Source organism: Coregonus lavaretus (assembly GCF_964263955.1).
Source record: "Coregonus lavaretus genome assembly, chromosome: 11".
In the NCBI taxonomy this organism is placed as follows: Eukaryota; Metazoa; Chordata; class Actinopteri; order Salmoniformes; family Salmonidae; genus Coregonus; species Coregonus lavaretus.
The window spans coordinates 4203228-4227625 of NC_139998.1; the positions used below are offsets into that span (position 1 = coordinate 4203228).

Consider the following 24398-nt stretch of genomic DNA (forward strand, 5'->3'; position numbering starts at 1 on the left):
CAAGTCCATATTATGGCAAGAACAGGTCAAATATGCAAAGAGAAACGACAGTCCATTATTACTTTAAGACATGAAGGTCAGTCAATCCGGAACATTTCAAGAACTTTGAAAGTTTCTTCAAGTGCAGTCGCAAAAACCATCAAGCGCTTTGATGAAACTGGTTCTCATGAGGACCACCACAGGAATGGAAGACCCAGAGTTCCCTCTGCTGCAGAGCATAAGTTCATTAGAGTTACCAGCCTCAGAAATTGCAGCCCAAATAAATGCTTCACAGAGTTCAAGTAACAGACACATCTCAACATCAACTGTTCAGAGGGGACTGTGTGAATCAGGCCTTCATGGTCGAATTGCTGCAAAGAAACCACTACTAAAGGACACCAATAAGAAGAGACCTGCTTGGGCCAAGAAACACGACATTTTAGACCGGTGGAAACTTGTCCTTTGGTCAGGAGTCCAAATTGGAGATTTTTGGTTCCAACCGCTGTGTCTTTGTGAGACGCGGTTTGGGTGAACGGATTATCTTCGCATGTGTAGTTCCCACCGTAAAGCATGGAGGAGGTGGTGTTATGGTGTGGGGGTGCTTTGCTGGTGACACTGTGTGATTTATTTGGAATTCAAGGCACACTTAACCAGCATGGCTAACACAGCATTCTGCAGCGATATGCCATCCCATCTGGTTTGGCCTTAGTGGGACTATCATTTGTTTTTCAACAGGACAATGACCCAACACACCTCCAGGCTGTGTAAGGGCTATTTTACCAATAAGGAGAGTGATGGAGTGCTGCATCAGATGACCTGGCCTCCATAATCCCCCAACCTCAACCCAATTGAGATGGTTTGGGACGAGTCGGATGGCAGAGTGAAGGAAAAGCAGCCAACAAGTGCTCAGCATATGTGGGAACTCCAAGACTGTTGGGAAAGCATTCCAGGTGAAGCTGGTTGAGAGAATGCCAAGAGTGTGCAAAGCTGTCATCAATGCAAAGGGTGGCTATTTGAAGAATCTCAAATATAAAATATATTTTGATTTGTTTAATACTTGTTTGGTTACTACATGATTCCATATGTGTTATTTCACAGTTGATGTCTTCACTACTATTCTACAATGTAGAAAATACTAAAAATAAAGAAAAACCCTTGCATGATTAGGTGTGTCCAAACTTTTGACTGGTACTGTGTGTGTGGAGCTGTGCAGATTCATGTTCAATTTGATAAGGCCATGAAGGCCTGATTCACGCAGACTCTTCTGAACAGTTGATGTTGAGATGTGTCTGTTACTTGAACTCTGTGAAGCATTTAAAACTCAGCAAAAAAAGAAACATCCTCTCACTGTTTACTGCATTTATTTTCAGTTAACATGTGTAAATATTTGTATGAACATAAGATTCAACAACAGATATAAACTGAACAAGTTCCAAAGACATGTGACTAACAGAAATTGAATAATTTGTCCCCGAACAAAGGGGGGGGGGGGTCAAAATCAAAAGTAACAGTCAGTATCTGGTGTGGTCACCAGCTGCATTAAGTACTGCAGTGCATCTTCTCCTCATGGACTGCACCAGATTTGCCAGTTCTTGCTGTGAGATGTTACTCCACTCTTCCACCAAGGAACCTGCAAGTTCCCAGACATTTATGGGGGGAATGGCCCTAGCCCTCAACCTCCAATCCAACAGGTCCCAGATGTGCTCAATAGGATTGAGATCCGGGCTCGTCGTTGGCCATGGCAGAACACTGACATTCCGGTCTTGCAGGAAATCACGCACAGAACGAGTAGTATGGCTGGTGGCGTTATCATAATGGAGGGTCATGTCAGGATGAGCCTGCAGGATGGGTTCCACATGAGGGAGGAGGATGTCTTCCCTGTAACTCACAGCGTTGAGATTGCCTGCAATGACAACAAGCTAAGTTCGATGATGCGGTGACACACCGCCCCAGACCATGACGGACCCTCCACCTCCAAATCGATCCCGCTCCAGAATACAGTTGTGGTCAAAAGTTTTGAGAATGACACAAGTATTGGTCTTCACAAAGTTCGCTGCTTCAGTGTTATGAGATATTTTTGTCAGATGTTACTATGCTATACTGAAGTATAATTACAAGCATTCCATAAGTGTCAAAGGCTTTTATTGACAACTACATTACGTTTATGCAAAGAGTCAATATTTGCAGTGTTGACCCTTCTATTTCAAGACCTCTGCAATCCGCCCTGGCATGCTGTCAAATAACTTCTGGGCCACATCCTGACTGATGGCAGCCCATTCTTGCATAATCAATGCTTGGAGTTGGTCAGAATTTGTGGGTTTTTGTTTGTCCACCCTCCTCTTGAGGATCGACCACAAGTTCTCAATGTGATTAAGGGGAGTTTCCTGGCCATGGACCCAAAATGTCTATGTTTTGTTCCCCGAGCCACTTAGTTATCACTTTTGCCTTATGGAAAGATGCTCCATCATGCTGGAAAAGGCATTGGTCGTCACCAAACTGTTCTTGGATGGTTGGGAGAAGTTGCTCTCGGAGGATGTGTTGGTACCATTCTTTATTCATGGCTGTGTTCTTAGGCAAAATTGTGAGTGAGCCCACTCCCTTGGCTGAGAAGCAACCCCAAACATGAATGGTCTCAGGATGCTTTACTGTTGGCATGACACAGGACTGATGGTAGCGCTCACCTTGTCTTCTCCGGACAAGGTGTTTTCCGGATGCCCCAAACAATCAGAAAGGGGATTCAGAGAAAATGACTCTACCCCAGTCCTCAGTAGTCCAATCCCTGTACCCTTTGCAGAATATCAGTCTGTCCCTGATGTTTTTCCTGGAGAGAAGTGGCTTTTTTGCTGCCATTCATGACACCAGGCCATCCTCCAAAAGTCTTCGCCTCACTGTGCTTGCAGATGCACTCACAATTGCCTGCTGCCATTCCTGAGCAAGCTCTGCACAGGTGGTGCCCCGATCCCGCAGCTGAATCAACTTTAGGAGACGCTCCTGACGCTTGCTGGACTTTCTTGGGCGCCCTGACGCCTTCTTCACAACAATTTAACCTCTCTCCTTGAAGTTCTTGATGATCCGATAAATGGTTGATTTAGGTGCAATCTTACTAGCAGCAATATCCTTGCCTGTGAAGCCCTTTTTGTGCAAAGCAATGATGACGGCACGTGTTTCCTTGCAGGTAACCATGGTTAACAGAGGAAGAACAATGATGTCAAGCACAACCCTCCTTTTAAAGCTTCCAGTCTGTTATACCACTCAATCAGCATGACAGAGTGATCTCCAGCCTTGTCCTCGTCAACACTCACCTGACATGATGGCAGCTGGTCCTTTTGTGGCAGGGCTGAAATGCAGTGGAAATGTTTTTTGGGGGATTAAGTTCATTTTCATGGCAAAGAGGGATTTTGCAATTAATTGCAATTCATTTGATCACTCTTCATGACATTCTGAAATATTTGCAAATTGCCATCATCAAAACTGAGGCAGCAGACTTTGTGAAAATAAGTATTTGTGTCATTCTCAAAACTTTTGACCACGACTGTACAGGCCTCGGTGGACAGGCCTTTCTTCAACGATAAATGCGAATTCGACCATCACCCACGGTGAGACAAAACCACAACTCGTCAGTGAAGAGCACTTTTTGCCAGTCCTGTCTGGTCAAGCGACGGTGGGTTTGTGCCCATAGGCGACGTTGTTGCCGGTGATGTCTGGTGAGGACCTGCCTTACAACAGGCCTACAAGCCCTCAGTAGACTCTCTCAGCCTATTGCGGACAGTCTGAGCACTGATGGAGGGATGTAACTGGTGTAACTCGAGCAGTTGTTGTTGCCATCCTGTACCTGTCCCGCAGGTGTGATGTTCGGATGTACCGATCCTGTGCAGGTGTTGTTACACGTGGTCTGCCACTGTGAGGACAATCAGCTGTCCGTCCTGTAGCACTGTCTTAGGCATCTCACAGTACGGACATTGCAATCTATTGCCCTGGCCACATCTGCAGTCTTCATGCCTCCTTGCAGCATGCCTAAGGCACGTTCATGCAGATGAGCAGGGACCCTGGGCATCTTTCTTTCTGTGTTTTTCAGAGTCAGTAGAAAGGCCTCTTTAGTGTCCTAAGTTTTCATACCTGTGACCTTAATTGCCTACCGTCTCTAAGCTGTTAGTGTCTTAACGACCGTTCCATGTTCATTAATTGTTTATGGTTCATTGAACAAGCATGGAAAACAGTGTTTAAACCCTTTACAATGAAGATCTGTGCAGTTATTTGGATTTTTACGAATTTTCTTTGAAAGACAGGGTCCTGAAAAAGGGACGTTTCTTTTTTGATGAGTTTATATTATTATTAATTTATATTTGCTACAAATGTGGAGCTCAAAACAGGCTCTGCCCCACCTGCCCTGAATGATGGGTCGCCACTGGTTGTAGGTAAGTTGCACATTGCTAGAATAATATGGAAAGCTAGAGTAATATGAAATAATTATACAGTGAGGGAAAAAAGTATTTGATCCCCTGCTGATTTTGTACGTTTGCCCACTGACAAAGATATGATCAGTCTATAATTTTAATGGTAGGTTTATTTGAACAGTGAGAGACAGAATAACAACAACAAAAATCCAGAAAAACGCATGTCAAAAATGTTATAAATTGATTTGCATTTTAATGAGGGAAATAAGTATTTGACCCCCTCTCAATCAGAAAGATTTCTGGCTCCCAGGTGTCTTTTATACAGGTAACGAGCTGAGATTAGGAGCACACTCTTAAAGGGAGTGCTCCTAATCTCAGCTTGTTACCCGTATAAAAAGACACCTGTCCACAGAAGCAATCAATCAGATTCCAAACTCTCCACCATGGCCAAGACCAAAGAGCTCTCCAAGGATGTCAGGGACAAAATTGTAGACCTACACAAGGCTGGAATGGGCTACAAGACCATCGCCAAGCAACTTGGTGAGAAGGTGACAACAGTTGGTGCGATTATTCGCAAATGGAAGAAACACAAAATAACTGTCAATCTCCCTCGGCCTGGGGCTCCATGCAAGATCTCACCTTGTGGAGTTGCAATGATCATGAGAACAGTGAGGAATCAGCCCAGAACTACACGGGAGGATCTTGTCAATGATCTCAAGGCAGCTGGGACCATAGTCACCAAGAAAACAATTGGTAACACAAAATGTGGGCTTCTATAACAATAAGACACTGGAGTGTCCGCTATAAAAATAGATTTCAAATCAAATAAAACCTAATACACACAAATCTAAGTAAAGGAATGGAATAAGAATATATAAATATATGGATGAGCAATGTCATTATCAGAGTGGCATAGGATAAGATGCAATAGATAATATAGAATAGAGTATATACAGTTGAAGTCGGAAGTTTACATACACTTAGGTTGGAGTAAGTAAAACTCATTTTTCAACCACTCCACAAATTTCTTGTTAACAAACTATAGTTTTGACAAGTCGGTTAGGACATCTACTTTGTGCATGACACAAGTAATATTTCCAACAATTGTTTACAGACAGATTATTTCACTTATAATTCACTATCACAATTCCAGTGGGTCAGAAGTTTACATACACTAAGTTGACTGTGCCTTTAAACAGCTTGGACAATTCCAGAAAATGATATCATGGCTTTAGTAGCTTCTGATAGGCTAACTGACATCATTTGAGTCAATTGGAGGTGCACCTGTGGATGTATTTCAAGGCCTACCTTCAAACTCAGTGCCTCTTTGCTTGACATCATAGGAAATTCAAAAGAAAATCAGCCAAGACCTCAGAATTTTTTTTGTAGACCTTCACAAGTTTGGTTCATCCCTGGGAGCAATTTCCAAATGCCTGAAGGTACCACGTTCATCTGTACAAACAATAGTACCCAAGTATAAACACCATGGGACCATGCAGCCGTCATACCACTCAGGAAGGAGACGTGTTCTGTCTCCTAGAGATGAACGTACTTTGGTGCGAAAAGTGCAAATCAATCCCAGAACAACAGCAAAGGACCTTGTGAAGATGCTGGAGGAAACAGGTACAAAAGTATCTATATCCACAGTAAAACAAGTCCTATATCGACATAACCTGAAAGGCCGCTCAGCAAGGAAGAAGCCACTGCTCCAAAACCGCCATCAAAAAGCCAGACTACGGTTTGCAACTGCACATGGGGACAAAGATCATACTTTTTGGGGATATGTCCTCTGGTCTGATGAAACAAAAATAGAACTGTTTGGCCATAATGACCATTGTTGTGTTTGGAGGAAAAAGGGGGTTGCTTGCAAGCCGAAGAACACCATCCCAGCCGTGAAGCACGGGGGTGGCAGCATCATGCTGTGGGGGTGCTTTGCTGCAGGAGGGACTGGTGCACTTCACAAAATAGATGGCATCATGAGGAAGGAAGATTGTGTGGATATATTGAAGCAACATCTCAAGGCATCAGTCAGGAAGTTAAAGCTTGGTCGCAAATGGGTCTTCCAAATGGACAATGACCCCAAGCATTCTTCCATAGTTGTGGCAAAATGGCTTAAGGACAACAAAGTCAAGGTATTGGAGTGGCCATCACAAAGCCCTGACCTCAATCCTATAGAAAATGTGTGGGCCGAACTGAAAAAGCGTGTGCGAGCAAGGAAGCCTACAAACCTGACTCAGATACACCAGCTCTGTCATGAGGAATGGGCCAAAATTCACCCAACGTATTATGGGAAGCTTGAGGAAGGCTACCCGAAACATTTGACCAAGTTAAACAATTTAAAGGCAATACTACCAAATACTAATTGAGTGTATGTAAACTTCTGACCCACTGGGAATGTGATGAAAGAAAAGAAAGCTGAAATAAATCACTCTACTATTATTCTGACATTTCACATTCTTAAAATAAAGTGGTGATCCTAACTGACCTAAGACAGGGAATTTTTACTAGGATTAAATGTCAGGAATTGTGAAAAACTGAGTTGAAATGTATTTGGCAAAGGTGTATGTAAACTTCCGACTTCAACTGTACATATGAGATGTGTAATGAAAGATATGTAAACATTATTAAAGTGGCATTATTAACTTGACTAGTGTTCCATTTATTAAAGTGGCAGTGATTTTCAAGTATGTATGTAGGCATCAGCCTCTCTGTGCTAGTGATGGCTGTTTAACATTTAACATTTACATTTTAGTCATTTAGAAGACACTCTTATCCAGAGCGACTTACAGTTAGTGAGTGCATACATTTAACAGTCTGATGGCCTTGAGATAGAAGCTGTTTTTCAGTCTCTCTGTCCCAGCTTTGATGCACCTGTACCTTCTGGATGATAGCGGGGTGAACAGGCAGTGGCTCAGGTGGTAGTTGTCCTTGATTATCTTTTCGGCCTTCCTGTGTCATCGGGTGCTGTAGGTGTCCTGGAGGGCAGGTAGTTTGCCCCCGGTGATGCGTTGTGCAGACCGCACCACCCTCTGGAGAGCCCTGCTCCAATAGACTTCGGCTATTGGACAACGGTATAGCTAGCTAGGACAACGGTAGACAGTGTCCTTCGCCCCCGTCTGTCGGTAACTGCTTTCACGCAGTCTTTCAGCAGGCGTTAGCGAAGGACACTGGGTGTGAGCTAGCTAGGACTTTGGCGGTACACAACAATCGGGATAGGTAGATGGGTAGGACACCGGTATACAGTATACTTTGCCCCCGCCTGTCGGGCACTGTTTTCCTGCAGTTCTGCTAACGACGGTGAGGGCAGCTGTTCGGAAGGCGGGAGTGAATGACACTGTGTGATAGCTAGCTAGTAGGACTCCAGTACACGAGAGGCGGGGGCGACACCAGTAGTTAGCTAGCTAAGAAAAACGTATTAAAAAAAACTTTCATTTCCTTTTTGAATCACAGACAACAGAGGGGGCTGGTGGGAGGAGTTATAAGAGGATGGGCTCATTGTAATGGCTGGAATGGGATCAATGGAACAGTATCAAACGCAAACATATGGAAATCACGTTTGACTCCATTTCATGAATTCCATTCCAGCCATTACCATGAGCCCATCTACCTATAGCTCCTCCCACCAACCTCCCCTGATAGACAATTAGGGGAAAATCCAGAATATCAAAAATCTCACCCACACAAGCATGAAGATGGCTTGCTCCAGGTCAGGCGTTCCTGCAGATGCAGGGATGCTAGAGGGGGGAGCAGGAACGCCCCACTCTCCCTTGCGAACCACACCGCAGGTGTTGCAAAATACATTTACACATACACTGGCTGCGTTTCAAACACATTAAAGACACACCCTCCTCCACTTACTCTCGCCTTCTGGCCTAGGGGGAATCCCCGCGGCCATCTTTGCCGTCGGTCCAAATTATTAGCCAAGCAAAGGAAGTTGTCAATTTAAGCCCCTCAACCCTAATTTCTGATCAAGTTTGCGAGTGTACAAGCCCCATAATTCAATTCACGATGATTGTACATTTGCTAAGAAAAGTCAGCCAAAACTTAAAACGAACATTAATATGGAGAAGTCAACATACAAGTGTAAGTAAAAACAAATGTAAATAATTTAGAAATTGTGCTACTTATGCATGACAGCTCAAACACGTGTCATAAAAGTTGATGTTTTTGTTTGGTTTGTTTTTGGAAACTTTTTCTTGACATCACACTTATACATTGCAATTTTCGATTTACCTGATATCGTCGGATAGCTAACATTCGTTGTGCGTTGTCTTCTAGCCAAGATATTAAATGCAATCATAATTGACTGTAGCTCATATAATACACACACAACAGCTACCGGTGGTTCCATGATGACTGAAAACACAACCGTGGGACTAACAGTGACACATTCCCGAGCAAGAGCTGTCCATTTAAAATTAATTAATTCTTCTCTCACCCCTTTGTCCTGCAAGTGTCAACTCGTTAGACGTCATCAACAGTGTCCACTTAATTTGAGGGCTGAGGGGAAAGGATGTGTCTTTAAAGTGTTTGGAATGCAGTCATGTTATTCAATAATTTTATCCAATGAGCGTATGCGTAACCAAGGCGCTAAACTAGAACTCTCTGCAAGTCCTGCCTCTCCCATCCCCTCATTGGTTTTTAAGAGCATATACCCACGTGGGTGATTAAAAGATGAATTGATGTCCACAAGAAGAAGACTGAAGGAGGCGAGATTACTAGAAACTAACTAGGGTTCCCGTTTTATCTGTATGACTCAATGGGTCAAAATTCTACAAAGATCCAGAAAAAAAGGACCTTGTGTATTTAAGGTAAATAACAACCCAATGTTTAAATCCCAGGACAAATTAGCTAGCAACAGCAAGTTAGCTAGCTAAATGGCCATGAATGTTTTATGTGTTTTGCCCTGGCCCCAAATTAATATAGTTGGTTCAGAGTTTGTTTTGATATTGCAACCTGTGTGTCCTGATGCATGTGGTGTATGGACAAAATCAACATGTCTAGTCAGCATGTTATGGTACTTGCAAAGTCCAAATCCTTAGTGAACACTTTTTTTTTCATGACTTTTGGGAATAGAAAATACAGTATTGCCAAAACTATGTGGTATTGTATTGGTCCCGTGTAGCTCAGTTGGTAGAGCATGGCGCTTGCAACGTCAGGATTGTGGGTTCGATTCTCACGGGGGGCCAGTATGAAAATGTATGCACTCACTAACTTTTAAGTCGCTCTGGATAAGAGTGTCTGCTAAATGACTAAAATGTAAATGTAAAATCATTCACACACCCGAGAAATGTAGCGCGTTCCCACCCCTCAGAGGTTTGGTTTCCTTTTTTTTTTTTGTCTCACACTCAGTCGTTGCCAAGGTTTCCGTGTACAAGCGCGGTAAGAAAGGAGACAATACGCGTCGCAGCTTCTATTTAATCGTACTGTATTAGCCAGCAAGCCAGCTATGGCGGCTGATCTAGACCCGGAGTGGATCTCTTGTCTCCACTCTTCATGGCGTTATGGAGTCACTCGAGATGGACGTGTCTTCTTCATCAAGTAATACTCTATTGGATATTATTCGTGGATGTATTTGTATGATTCTAACTCGGATACACACCACATGCGATGAGTTTTCACATTTTCCCTTTCTCACCAACAGCGAAGAAGCAAAGAGTACAACCTGGTTGCATCCAGTCAGTGGAGAGGCAGTTATAACTGGCCATAGAAAAACTCCAGGTAAGGATTACACCAAGTTTCTGCCCATATGCCACCACTCAATCTTTGTGTAATTTACCATATAACAGTAGCGTTGGTTTTAAACGAAATACAACCACAGAGCCAAAAGGGTTTTTAGCTTTGATGTGTGTGAGCGTTGGTTCGCGTTTCGGTTTGGTCTCGTCAGCGTGGTCTTCTTGCCCACACACGTTGAACGTTCTCAAGTTGGCATCACGAGTCCTCATCTTTAACTAGCTAACTAACTTACTGTACCTAGCTAACCAAAACACAGTCAGGTTAGGGACACTTGGTAAAGATACATTACGGTTACTCATGTTTTCAACTGTTTTGGTCGACGTCTCTTCAAATAACAAATTCATGTTTTATTCTTCCCTTGAGCTTTAGCTACACTGTATCAATTTAATTGATATAGCTATCTAGCATGTTAGTTAGCCCACGTTGGCTGTTAGCTAGCTGTGTGATTTGACAGGTAGCCAGCAGCTGCTGAACATTAGTAGCTGATGATGACTGTACTGATCCATAAACTAGCCACCAGGTTGTAGGCGACACCGAGGTCGTTTTATTTATTTATTCGAACAACAGTAACTAACAATCCCATTTTCTAATATAAAAAGGTAAACGTTTCAGGTAGGACTCGTTGTGTTTCAGTCCATTTAGAACAGTGCTGAAAAAAAATAATAATGCAGGTATGGAAGCGCAACACATTCGATTCTGTGACCAGCTAGCGAGCCCAACCAATGCCACTGACACTGCAGATCTAACATACTTTCTTTTCATTAAAGGTCGCTGCACGCTACAAATCATGGCACCAGTGGCGGCTGGCCGATAGAGGGCGCTAGGGCGCCGCCCCCTTAAATAAAATTATTTAAAAAAATAAAAAATAAATAAAAATAATAATAATAATAATAAAAACATCAGTATGTCAATATTTGTGTGTTTGAAATATGGAATGCACACAGTAATATGTGTAAGATATGATAGAAAATCATATTCGCAACCTTTCCTCTGCCTGTCAAACGCCTCGTCAGCTCTGGGCGATACAGAAAGTGCCCCGAGGAGGCGGGTCTACGTAGCAGTTAAGCCAATTGCTAATTTAAGATATGAATGTATGACATAAAATGTAGCCAATCAGCGATCTTAAATCGAATCCAAGGAGGGCGATTATTTTATCGCCCCAAGCTCGCCCCTGATAAAATAAGGACCGGGCTCCAGTGGCGCCATTTTTACTAGACGACAATGGCGAGCGCAAACGTTACTCCTCCAAGACCCAACCCTAACTCGGTGAAATCTCTCCTCCAAGATCCGTTTGAGAGGAGAACTTTGTCAGAGAAAGTTCGGGTGAAAGAGCTGGGCCCAGATCAACCTGACCTCTCAATCAGACAGCAGGCTAGCGAGAAAGGGAAGCAGTATATGCGCGGCTTCTCCCGTAGCTGGTACACCAGGAAGGCTTGGCTAGCTGGGTGCACTGATGCTAATGCTTTATTTTGCTTTCCGTGCTTGCTTTTTAAAACGACGGGGTCAGATTCAGCATGGACAGGTACCGGAGTGAGGGATATGAAGCACCTGTCAGAGAAGGTAAAGAAACATGAGAACACCAGGGCACACATGGACAACTCTGTAAAGCTAGCTGTATTAGGAAGGGTGAACATTGCTACGCAGCTAGATGACGGCCACAGGATTGCGGTGAGGAAACACAATGAGGAGGTGGATAAAAACAGGCACATTCTATCCAAAATTATCGATTGTGTGAAGTTCTGTGGGGCTTTTGAGTTGGCCTTGCGTGGGCACGAGGAGACTGACTCCTCGGACAACCCCGGCATTTTCCGGGGCTTAGTGGATTTTGTTGCCTCCCTCGACAGTGTGCTGGAGGAGCACCTGAAGACAGCTACCGTTTTTAAGGGCACGTCAAAGACGATACAGAACGAGCTGTTGGACTGTATGCTGTCAGTGCTTAAGGATTACATCCTGGAGGAAGTAAAGAGTGCTGATTTTATCGCCATTCAAGCTGACGAGACGACTGACGTTTCCACCCACTGCCAGTTGGTGCTTGTGATACGCTACATCGATGCTAAAAGTAACGTCCAAGAGCGTTTTTTCGAGTTCATTTTGATCGAGAACGCAACCGCCGACACCATCGCTACAGCGCTGCTGGAGAGGCTCAGCACCATACTCTCACATGGACAAAAGGCCAAACTTATTGCCCAGGCTTACGACGGAGCAAGTGTGATGAGGGGAGCCACCGGCGGAGTGCAGCGTAAAATAGTGGATGTGTACGAAAATGCGCACTACGTCCACTGCTATGCACATCAGCTGAACCTCATCATGCAGCAGGCTACTTCACGCATCCCCAGGATCGGCACTTTCTTTTCCGACCTTGCAGGATTTTCTGCTTTCTTCTCCAGGTCTCCCAAGCGAACCACCGTGCTTGACGAAGTGGTTGCGCATAGACTCCCCAGAGCCTCTACAACACGGTGGAACTTCCACAGTCGCGCTGTAAACACTGTGTACGAGTACAGGGATGACCTCCTAACGTGTTTCCAGACCATCAGAGACTCTGGGAACTTTGATGCCCCGACTGTCAGAGAGGCGGGGGGCTTTGTGAGGATGCTCGAAGACGAGGCTTTCTGTTTTTTCCTGGCACTGTTCCACAAGATCATGCCAAATGTGGACATGCTTTTCAGCCAGCTGCAGAAGAGGAACATCGACCCTGTCTTCATTAAAGCACTTGTCCAGAGGTTCACAGACAGCATGCTAACAATCAGGTAAATAACTATATTTACTATTGGCTGATAAAGATGTTGTTAGAAAGATGAATAGTTCACTTACAACAGTTTAAAAGCCTAAATGTGTCTGGTCATCAAAGTGAGTGATTATCATAGAGCCGTCACAATTATATTTGTTTTAGTATTTTAAAAGGAAAGAGAAGACACAATCAGACGTTGATAATAATGCAGGAAAGTACTACACAGTTTGTAATAATTATTCAGGTGTCCACCAGGTCAATTTCTAGAAGAGGCCTAGTTGTTATTGAAGATTAACTTTATTGCTAAGTGCACAGCAGAACAAAATGATGTTGCATCCCTCTCACAAATGTAATAGAAAAAGGCTTTAAAACGTAATAACATCAGTTAATTATGTACATCACAGGTTAAAAGCAGTTACTAGACATAGTTTGTGTGTATATACACACTATCTGTCTGTCTGTCTGTCTATATATATATATATATATATATATATAAGTCACTGGTTGTGTGTTGAGGGGGAATTACAGTGAGTTAAGAAGTCTGGTTGCAAGTTATCAAATTAAACTTTATTTTTTGGACCCAGGGCCTCAATTCCCTCTTTGTGTGGGGACAGCGCATCTGACGAGCAGCAACAGCCCATCAAGCGACGGAGGATGCTGGGACCAGGAGAACAACAGAGGTTGGCTATAGAGGTAAGTTGTGATGCAATTGTCAGTGTTTCCCCCTAGAACTTTTTTCAGGCCTGGTAGTATGTAGCCAAAACCCTGAACAATCAGCACCTTGGTAATCATATACTTGAGTTGGACATAGGCATGTGTCAGTCAGGATCACTTGCATCAAAATAGCTTAATTGCAAATTAAAGCTGATGATGTATCTTTTACAGGTATGTGATACCATCCTGAGTCATGCCAAAGAGAGGTTCTCCTTCACCCAGCACCTCATCAGCGCAACACTATTGCACGGAGAGTTGTTCCCACAACACAGTGTGAAGTTCCCCGATACAGCGCTTGAAACAACCGTGGAGGCGTACCCCATGTTGAACAAGGCCAAGCTCAAAACCGAACTGTCCCTCATCTATGAGAACAGTGAGTTCAAGGCTTGTAGTGGTGCAGTGCCCCTGTACCAGTTCTTCATGGAGAACAACCTTCAGAGCACTTTCACAGAGACTGCCAGCCTCCTCAAGATCCTCATCACCACACCCATGACAACTGCTGAGTCAGAAAGGTGCTTCTCTACACTGAAAAGGATCAAGACCTTCCTGAGAAACAGCATGACACAGGATCGCCTGAACGCTCTGGCCATGCTCTCCATGGAGAAGAAACTTGTCAGGGACATTCCTGACTTTAATCAAAGGGTCATTGAGAGGTTTGCCACTCAGAAGGACAGACGGGCAAAATTCCTGTACAAATAAGATGACAGACACACACACACAGAGCAGCTCTGGCCGCATGTTTCTTTGTATATAGTTGACCTTAGCATAAAAAATCCAGTTATATGGTACTCTAGAAAGTCTTAATAGTGTCTTTGCTAATATTACTGTATATATGTTGTTTTGTATCAATTAATTGTTGCAGTTCTGGAGCACATTAACAATTAGTCACATTTAGTATGATCATAAAATACTGTATGCTATTCTTCCAGTCAAAGGTTTGAGTTCATCCACTTGATATCCATTTCTATATTATACATCCTTTTATACAGTGTAAGATTTCCTATAAACTTTATAATAATTTCATGTTATTGTCCACTTTCCACTCTGTTCTGACAGCATGCCTGTTGCGTTGCCTGTTTACTACCAATGGTGAAAAGTTCACTTTAAATGCAAATGAAAGGCTTGGGTTTGTGTAATATGTTTTTGTGTAAGAATGCCTCAACTTTTTAATATTGGCATTAAATAATTACTGAATGTTTCACTGAGCACTGCTGTCCTGCAGTTTGTGTTAAAATATATCGCGATGGTTACAGGAAAAAAAAAGTATGGCACAGCCCCACCGAGAATATTTTTCACCAGCCGCCACTGCATGGCACGCATTTTGACAGCTGGCATCTTGTTAGTTCATTGGCTTACACTCCGTGACTCCGATGTGTCCCGTCTGTTGTGCTGCTATTTGTTTATCTTGTGTATTTGTGTTTCTCCCTATAGATTTACCGACTGGATGGGAGGAAGGATTTACATTTGAGGGGGCTCGGTGCTTCATAAAGTGAGTCAGAATTTCACATTACAACCTTCCCCTCTTTCAAATCCAGGTCTTCAGTTCATGCTGTGCTGGGAATTCAAAACTGACACGTGTATATCCCCATAACCACCCTGATGTCAGCTTTACTCATAAGTGCATGAAGACCGGGTTGCCCAAGCTTCAGAGCAAGTCATACACACACTGTCACTGTCTAACACAAACTGTTTATTGTGGCTCTCAGTTGTGAATAGGCTTCAGCCCACTTGTTAGGGGTTTGTCTAACCCTCAGTCAGTAGTATCCAACGTCAGCCAACCGCTCCCTTAGTTAAGCTTTATATCCAAGCTGGGATGAAATGTTTGTTTGGTTATGCTCACATTATATCAGCAATCCCTGTGTATGCATGGTTTGAACACAAGTGTTTTCCAGCTAATTGCATTATGGAACGAACCTTTGCGTGTAACCTACGGTCTTGTGCGCATTGCTGCGCTTATAACGAGGGTGAGAAATTAACTTTTTGGTCCACCAGCCGCTGTGGCAGGTAGATCAAATATTTTTTGTGCCATAATTAAACCAAAAAAACTATCAAACAACAGATGAGCATGCTTTCTGTTTTTCTAAAACAAGAAATGTATTACTAGTAAGAAGTAATGGGGTATATTGCTTAATTTCATTGCATTTTTGTGACCTGTGTCTTTTAACCAATGTATGTAAAAAAATAAAATCATTTAGATAAACAGTTCTACAACTGAACATTAGCAATCAACAAAGTGCCTACCCTGCCACAAAAGGCTGAGTGATATGGCTGATTTATTATTATGGTTCAGGGCTCTACGCTGACATTTATTACAAGGAGTACATGATGTGCTCCTAAGTAGAAATGTAGTAGCACACAAATCAATCTAGGAGAACAATTAAAGTATGTGTTTTACTGAAGAAATGACTAATAGAAGTTAATTAATAAAAGTTTTTAGGAGTGATCCATGCTTAATCAAGGACCAACTCAGTGACCTTGTGGTTAGTGTCTGCCCTGAGATTGTAATGTTGTGAGTTCAATCAATGGCAGATTCATACCAAAGACTGTAAAAATGGGACCTGATGCATCTCCGCTTGGCACTCACCATTAAGGAGATTGATTGGGGGTAAGGCCCTGCGATAGACTACTTTCCTGTCCAGGGGGTGTACTTGTACATCAAGCTGCCTCAGGCTACAGAAACAGCATTTAGGCTCCTGCCCAATGAGCCGTTCCGGCTCGCACAAGCCAAGGCACCTGCAAGGCTGCTTACTTACATGCACAATCATTAGGGGAGACAAATGTTCAATTGCCCCTTTTAAGGGATGGGCCATTACCGCGGTAACTTGGGCACTCGCTTGTCTGAGATGAAATAATTATCCAACTGAGATGTCTTCCTAGCAGCATATAGTTTTGAGTTTGCTGCAACTAACATTGAAAGACCACCTAGCGTGTGAACAATAAGATATAACTGGCCAAGAAATGCAAGGTCAAAGTCACACTTCAGTAGCCTTCCTTGTCAATTCGACCAATGCGGCCTTTGGATTAAAAAAATTTACGTTTCCCAAATGCTCTGTGTGACCACCTGCCAACGTGGCTGGTGAAATGGAAATTTCCACCCGCATTTGGCAGGTGTTAATTTCAAACCCTGCTTATAATGTGAAGAAATAATAGTTTATCAACATTTTAAGCTAAACGTTATAATCTGTTGCATCAGACTTACTGCCTTAACATTTTTATGTAGCCTAGGCCTACTGGTTGTATGAATTTGGGATCCATCCTCCCACAACTGTCAGTCTGTTTGGAATAGTCTATTTCTTTCTTGACAAGCTGACAAATAGAATAGGTAAACTTTTCTACTCTGGGGGAATAGTAGATTGACATAGGCTAGTGCTTTTGCTGTTCGTTACTCGTCTTGTTGGCTGAGGAAAAGTAGCCTAAATGTGGGCATCGGAATTAGGTAAGACGAACCGCACATCGTTGCATCCTCGACTTGCATGTTCTGTTAAGATGAATTACCATAATCTAAATGTGATTTCTGTTGTTCTGAGCACCATGGGTGGACGCCTTAATCAGATTACGCACACAATGGGTCTGGTAAATTTCTCAGATGTCCGGTAAATTAAAATGCTGCTGGTCAAATGTCCAGGTGCCCAGTGGCGACCCGTCATTCAGGGCATGTTTTGAGCCCCACATTTGGGGGAGGGAGCTTGCCTGTTTTGCATGTTATTTTGGAATTAATACGTGTCACATATCAGTTTGCAAACAATGTAAAAAAAGATAGTTAATGCTGCATACAAACATGGTCTCTTTTTTTTGTTTTCTTGAGTAAGGCAGCTCCAAAATGCAGGTGTTTCAGCCTAGCTCAGTGCTTTCTGTGGTGGTGGGGCAAGCCAGCAGAAAATAGGAGCATTGCGCCGTAATTGGCTAAGTGTTCTGTCAGTCATGGGGACACTACGTCACCGCCAAGTCTAAGTCCTTAGTAAGCGTAGACATTGAAAAGAGTTACATTAGAAGTGCCCTTCCAAGAAGGCTCAAGGTCATTGGCCACAGATAAAATGACGTCAAATCACGTTATATGTACAGTAGCTTTGATTGGACTGATCATGTCAACGTCTTACTTTCAAAATCTTAGCTAGCAGTCATCATCATGAATCAAGTCGACAATCTACTGGCAAATCCTTTTTAATCCTTGTCATATGAAGACAAATGATGAAGAGAAATTATAGATAAAACGTATCAGTGCTCATCGGTCATTGGACATAAACATTAGACAACAAGTTGGAAATCGCAAATTCAACAATGAGTGGTTTGGAAGGAATCAGTGGCTAACTGCAAGCATTGCAAAACAATCACTAGCCTGCTATTCAGTGGAGTGGCTGTGTTCTTTTCCCCGAGTTCCCACCATAAATCCAGAGAATGCCAGACTTTGATGACAAAGTTTGATGACAAAATTTGCCCACAAAGGACCGCCTAGGTGAGTCCAAAAATGTATTGTATGCTGCTGCATAAATGACGTAATATACAAGGGAGATATGTATACTGTAGCTAAGAAAGTAATACTAAGTGTATGTTGTGTAGTAAGCTGTTAGTAGTCCATGTGCCCTACCCTAATCATTTTGGTCTATTTTCACCAACGCGGTATTGTAAACACATCGTTCGTGGCCGGTGTGTGCTTGTTTGCATTTTTTTGTGCGCTTGGCTTGCTCGTGCAAATTCAGCACACACAACATTCTATAAAATAATTGTGTTATTTGACGTGTCATTAAAAGCTTATTTAACGCGTCAAATAGTATGACGCGTATCTTTTTTGACACGCAAAGACCCAAACGGCGTTCAATGTGCCTCACTTTAATAATTTGGTCTATTTACCCCTCTTAATTTCGCCTATTGTTCTAACTTGGTGGTGCACATGTAGCCTATAAACTGTTTTTAGAGAAATGTAATCATCGAATATTGTAAGAGCGTTCATTGTCTGCTTAAATGCGGCCTTTATTTATCCTATGGTTCTGACTTGGTGTACAGGGAGAACACTGTAAGAACGGCCCATGTTCTGAATTCTGTTGCTGTGCAGAACAAATACTTAAATTGACTACGTCCGTCGTAGGTCGCTCATTAACGTCTTAATCGAAATTATGGATTGCCTCTTATCCGCTTGTCGTCCCCTTATGCGAAAGTTTGTACAGTCGTGGTCAAAAGTTTTGAGAATGACACAAATACTAATTTTCACAAAGTCTGCTGCCTCCGTTTTGATGATGGCAATTTGCATATACTCCAGAATGTCATGAAGAGTGATCAGAGGAATTGCAATTAATTGCAAAGTCCCTCTTTGCCATGAAAATGAACTTAATCCAACAAAAAACATTTCCACTGCATTTCAGCCCTGCCACAAAAGGACAAGTTGCCATCATGTCAGTGATTCTCTCGTTAACACAGGTGAGAGTGTTGACAAGGACAAGGCTGGAGATCACTCTGTCATGCTGATTGAGTGGAATAACAGACTGGAAGCTTTAAAAGGAGGGTGGAACAAATCATTGTTCTTCCTCTGTTAACCATGGTTACCTGCAAGGAAACACGTGCCATCATCATTGCTTTGCACAAAAAGGGCTTCACAGGCAAGGATATTGCTGCTAGTAAGATTGCACCTAAATCAACCATTTATCGGATCATCAAGAACTTCAAGGAGAGAGAGCTTCTGGGCGCCCAAGAAGGTCCAGCAAGGGCCAGGACCGTCTCCTAAAGTTGATTCAGCTGCGGGATCGGGGCACCACCAGTGAAGAGCTTGCTCAGGAATGGCAGCAGGCAGGTGTGAGTGCATCTGCAAGCACAGTGAGGCGAAGACTTTTGGAGGATGGCCTGGTGTCAAGAAGGGCAGCGAGGAAGCGACGTCTCTCCAGGAAAAACATCAGGGACAGACTGATATTCTGCAAAAGGTACAGGGATTGGACTGCTGAGGACTGGGGTAAAGTCATTTTCTCTGAATTCCCTTTCCAATTGTTTGGGGCATCCAGAAAAAAGCTACCATCAGTCCTGTGTCATTCCAACAGTAAAGCATCCTGAGACCATTCATGTGTGGGGTTGCTTCTCAGCCAAGTGAGTGGGCTCACTCACAATTTTGCCTAAGAACACAGCCATGAATAAAGAATGGTACCAACACATCCTCCGAGAGCAACTTCTCCCAACCATCCAAGAACAGTTTTGTGATGACCAATGCCTTTTCCAGCATGATGGAGCACCTTGCCATAAGGCAAAAGTGATAACTAAGTGGCTCGGGGAACAAAACATCGACATTGTGGGTCCATGGCCAGGAAACTCCCCAGACCTTAATCCCATTGAGAACTTGTGGTCAATCCTCAAGAGGAGGGTGGACAAACAAAAACCCACAAACTCCAAGCATTGATTATGCAAGAATGGGCTGCCATCAGTCAGGATGTGGCCCAGAAGTTATTTGACAGCATGCCAGGGCGGATTGCAGAGGTCTTGAAATAGAAGTGTCAACACTGCAAATATTGACTCTTTGCATAAATGTAATGTAATTGTCAATAAAAGCCTTTGACACTTATGGAATGCTTGTAATTATACTTCAGTATACCATAGTAACATCTGACAAAAATATCTCATAACATTGAAGCAGCAAACTTTGTGAAGACCAATACTTGTGTCATTGTCAACTTTTGACCATGACTGTACATCTCATTGTCAGTAGAAACCACATTTGTTTAATCAAGTCAGCCATATAAGCTATGTTTTTTTTTTAAAGGTAGTAAATGAGGCTGAATGAGATGTTTCGCAGCCAGACAAGGCTCCGCTGATAGCCGGGTGTAGCAGTGGTAAGGTGTTGGAACTGCTGTTTGGACATGTAGGCCCTAACAGTTTGTGGGCACCGTTTGTCACAGTTATAGTGCAATTAATGTATTGTTTAGTGTTGTGTAGTGGCTTTGCTGGCATGCATCCCACTTTTATTTATTTTGCCCTGCCAAGATTGACATGCTAAAATCGCCACTGCAGGTGCCACATTTTCCTAATGGAAACCCTGGTGTGTGTTGTTGTTGTGAGTAGTAGGGGAATGTGGTGGATGTTTCTCTCTTGTCCAATAAGACATACTAGCAGCACTTTGTCTTCCTCAGCATGTTTCCCTGTGTGTTTTGAAGTGAAAAAGGATCCTGTTGAACTATTATGATGGTGTGAGGTTAACCCTGAGAAGGGTCAGATGGTGGTATCTTCCCATCTCCTTCAGCATCATATTTGACATCATGGATGGTTTTCTCCCCTCCCTGACCTGTGTTGTGTTCCTTTCCTCTTGTTTCATGACTGTCTGGTTGTTTCTCAATATGCATACTACCGCTCTCCACACTCCCATGCTTCGAGTGCGTTCTTCGAGGGCGTTCTCTTGAGTACGGACCCGTGTAGCTCAGTTGGTAGAGCATGGTGTTTGCAACGCCAGGGTTGTGGGTTCGATTCCCACGGGGAGCCAGTATGATAAAAAAAAAAAAAATGTATGTAAGTCGCTCTGGATAAGAGCATCTGCTAAATGACTAATATATATATATATATATATATATATATATATATATATATATATATATTACACACACAGTACCAGTCAAAAGTTTGGACACCTACTCATTCCAGGGTTTTTCTTTCTTTTCAATATTTTCTACATTGTATAATAATAGTGAAAACATCAAAACTATGAAATAACACATATGGAATCATGTAGTAATCAAAAAAGTGTTAAAATAATTTTCAAAATATATTTAAAATTGTTGATTCTTCAAAGTAGCCACCCTTTGCCTTGATAACAGCGTTGCACACACTTGGCATTCTCTCAACCAGCTTCATGAGGTAGTCACCTGGAATAAATTTCAATTAACAGGTGTGCCTTGTTAAAGGTTAATTTGTGGAATTTCTTTCCTTTTTAATGCGTTTGAGCCAATCAATTGTGTTGTGACAAAGGGGGGGGGGTATACAGAAGATGGCCTTATTTGGTAAAAGACCAAGTCCATATTATGGCAAGAACAGCTCAAATAAGCAAAGAGAAATGACAGTCCATCATTACTTTAAGATATATATATATATATACAGTGCCCTCCACAATTATTGGCACCCCTGTTTAAGATGTGGTCGAGGACTTCCAAAAATTCTCATTTTTTTTAAAACAACATAGAACCCAAATGCAAAAAAAGAGAAAAATCCAACCTTTTATTTAAGTACATTACTTTGGTGTAAAAAAAAAAAATATATCACACATTTGGAAAAAAACAAATTTGAAGTCATGTGTCCCACAATTATTGGCACCCCTGATGTTAATACTTTGTACAACCCCCTTTTGCCAACAAGACAGCACTTAATCTCCTCCTATAACATTTCACAAGATTGGAGAACACAGAGAGAGGGATCTTTGACCATTCTTCTTTGCACAATCTTTCTAGATCATCCAGTGTCCTGGGTCTTCTCTTATGCACTCTCCTCTTTAGCTCACCCCACAGGTTTTCGATTGGGTTGAGGTCTGGGGACTGAGATGGCCATGGGAGGACCTTGAGTTTGTGACTGCTGAACCATTTTTGTGTAGATTTTGCCGCATGTTTTGGATCATTATCCTGCTGAAAGACCCAATGACGACCCATCTTCAGCTTTCTGGCAGAGGCCATCAGGTTTTTATTTAAAATGTCCTGGTAGTTCAAAGCGTTCATAATGCCATGCACCCTAACAAGGTTCCCAGGGCCTTTGGAAGAGAAACAGGCCCACAGCATCACAGATCCTCCACCATACTTCACGGTGGGCATGAGGTGCTTTTCGGCATACTCATCTTTTGTTTTACGCCAGACCCACTTAGTGTTTGTTGCCAAAAAGCTCAATCTTAGTCTCATCTGACCAAAGCACACGATCCCAGTTGAAGTCCCAGTGCCGCTTAGCAAACTCCAGACGTTTACGTTTGTGAGTGCTAGTGAGAAAAGGCTTTTTCCTTGCATGCCTCCCAAATAGCTTGTTGGCATGTAGAGAGCGTCTGATGGTTGTTTTGGAGACTTTGTGACCCCAAGATGCCACTCTTTGATGCAATTCTGTGACAGTGAGCTTAGGACTTTTTTTTACTTCTCTTACCATCCTCCTCACTGTGCGTTGTGGCAAGATAAACTTGGGACCTCTTCCAGCCTTGTTTGTCACTGTTCCAGTTGTTTTAAACTTCTTAATGATTCCTCTGACTGTAGATACGGGCAAGTTAAGGCGAGTGGCTATTTTCTTGTAGCCATTGCCTGACTTATGAAGGTCGACACAAATCTGCCTTACTTGAATGGTGTGTTCTCTTGTCTTTGCCATGTTGACAAATGGGTAAGAGAATTAGGCCTCTGTGTCACGTCATATTTATACCCCAGGGAAACAGGAAGTCATGAATTACTAATTAAAATTTCCTAGATACCCTGACCAACTTTAGCAACTACAGAAAAATATATTTAAAAAAAAATCAATTAAAATTTTCAGCGGAATTGTTAGGGGTGCCAATAATTGTGGGACACATGATTTCAAGTTTTTTTTTTTTTTACCACTAAAGTAATGTACTTAAATAAAAGGTTGGATTTTTCTCTTTTTTTGCATTTGGGTTCTATGTTTTTTTTTAAATGAGAATTTTTGGAAGTCCTCGACCACATCTTAAACAGGGGTGCCAATAATAGTGGAGGGCACTGTGTGTGTATATATATATATATATATATATATATATATATATATATATATATATATATATATATATATATATATATATATATATATATATATATATATATATATATATATACACACACACAAAAGTATGTGGACACTCTTCAAATTAGTGGATTTGGCTATTTTAGCCACACCCGTTGCTGACAGGTGTATAAAATCATGAGCACAGCCATGCAATATCCATAGACAAACAAACATTGGCAGTAGAATGGCCTTACTGACGAGCTCAGTGACTTTCAACATGGCACCGTCATAATATGCCACCTTTCCAACAAGTAAGTTCGTCAAATTTCTGCTTTGCTAGAGCTGCCCCGGTCAACAGTAAGTGCTGTTATTGTGACGTGGAAACGTCTAGGAACAACAACGGCTCAGCTGCGAAGTAGTAAGCCACAGAAGCTCACAGAACGGGACCGTCGAGTGCTGAAGGCAGTCAAAATTGTCTGTCCTCGGTTGCAACACTCACTACCAACTTCCAAACTGCCTCTGGAAGCAATGAGCTTCATGAAATGGGTTTCCATGGCCGAGCAGCCGCACACAAGACTAAGATCACCATGCGCAATGCCAAGCGTCGGCTGGAGTGGTGTAAAGCTCGCTGCCATTGGTCTCGGGAGCAGTGGAAATGCGTTCTCTTGAGTGACGAATCACGCTTCGCCATCTGGCAGTCTGACATCTGAGTTTGGTGGATGCCAGGAGAATGCTAGCTGCCCGCATGCATAGTGCCAACTGTAAAGTTAAGTGGAGGAGGAATAATAGTCTGGGGCTGTTTTTTCATGGTTCGGGTTAGGCCCCTTAGTTCCAGTGAAGGGAAATCTTAATGCTACAGCATACAACAACATTCTAGACGATTCAGCGCTTCCAACTTTGTGGCAACAGTTTGGGGAAGGCCCTTTCCTGTTTCAGCATGCCAATGCCCCCGTGCACAAAGCGAGGTCCATACAGAAATGGTTTGTGGAGATCGGTGTGGAAGAACTTGACTGGCCTGCACAGAGCCCTGACCTCAACCCCATCAAACACCTTTGGGATGAATTGGAACGCCAACTGCAAGCCAGGCCTAATCGCCCATCATCAGTGCCCGACCTCACTAATGTTCTTGTGGCTGAATGGAAGCAAGTCCCCGTAGCAATGTTCCAACATCTAGTGGAAAGCCTTCC

The 24398-nt window shown here is 42.8% G+C and overlaps 1 protein-coding gene across 1 annotated transcript in view; it reads left to right on the top strand.

Moving 5' to 3' along the window:
* Positions 1-9822: 9822 nt before the first annotated feature.
* LOC311137087 (pleckstrin homology domain-containing family A member 5-like) overlaps positions 9823-24398 on the top strand; it is a gene marked incomplete at its 5' end in the record, with an annotated part of 210062 nt that continues 195486 nt past the window's right edge. The window contains 3 exons of the mRNA XM_084171419.1: positions 9823-9914; positions 10018-10094; positions 14983-15040. Of these exons, the coding sequence (XP_084027545.1) occupies positions 9823-9914; positions 10018-10094; positions 14983-15040 (227 nt within the window). The remainder of the gene's footprint in view (positions 9915-10017; positions 10095-14982; positions 15041-24398) is intronic.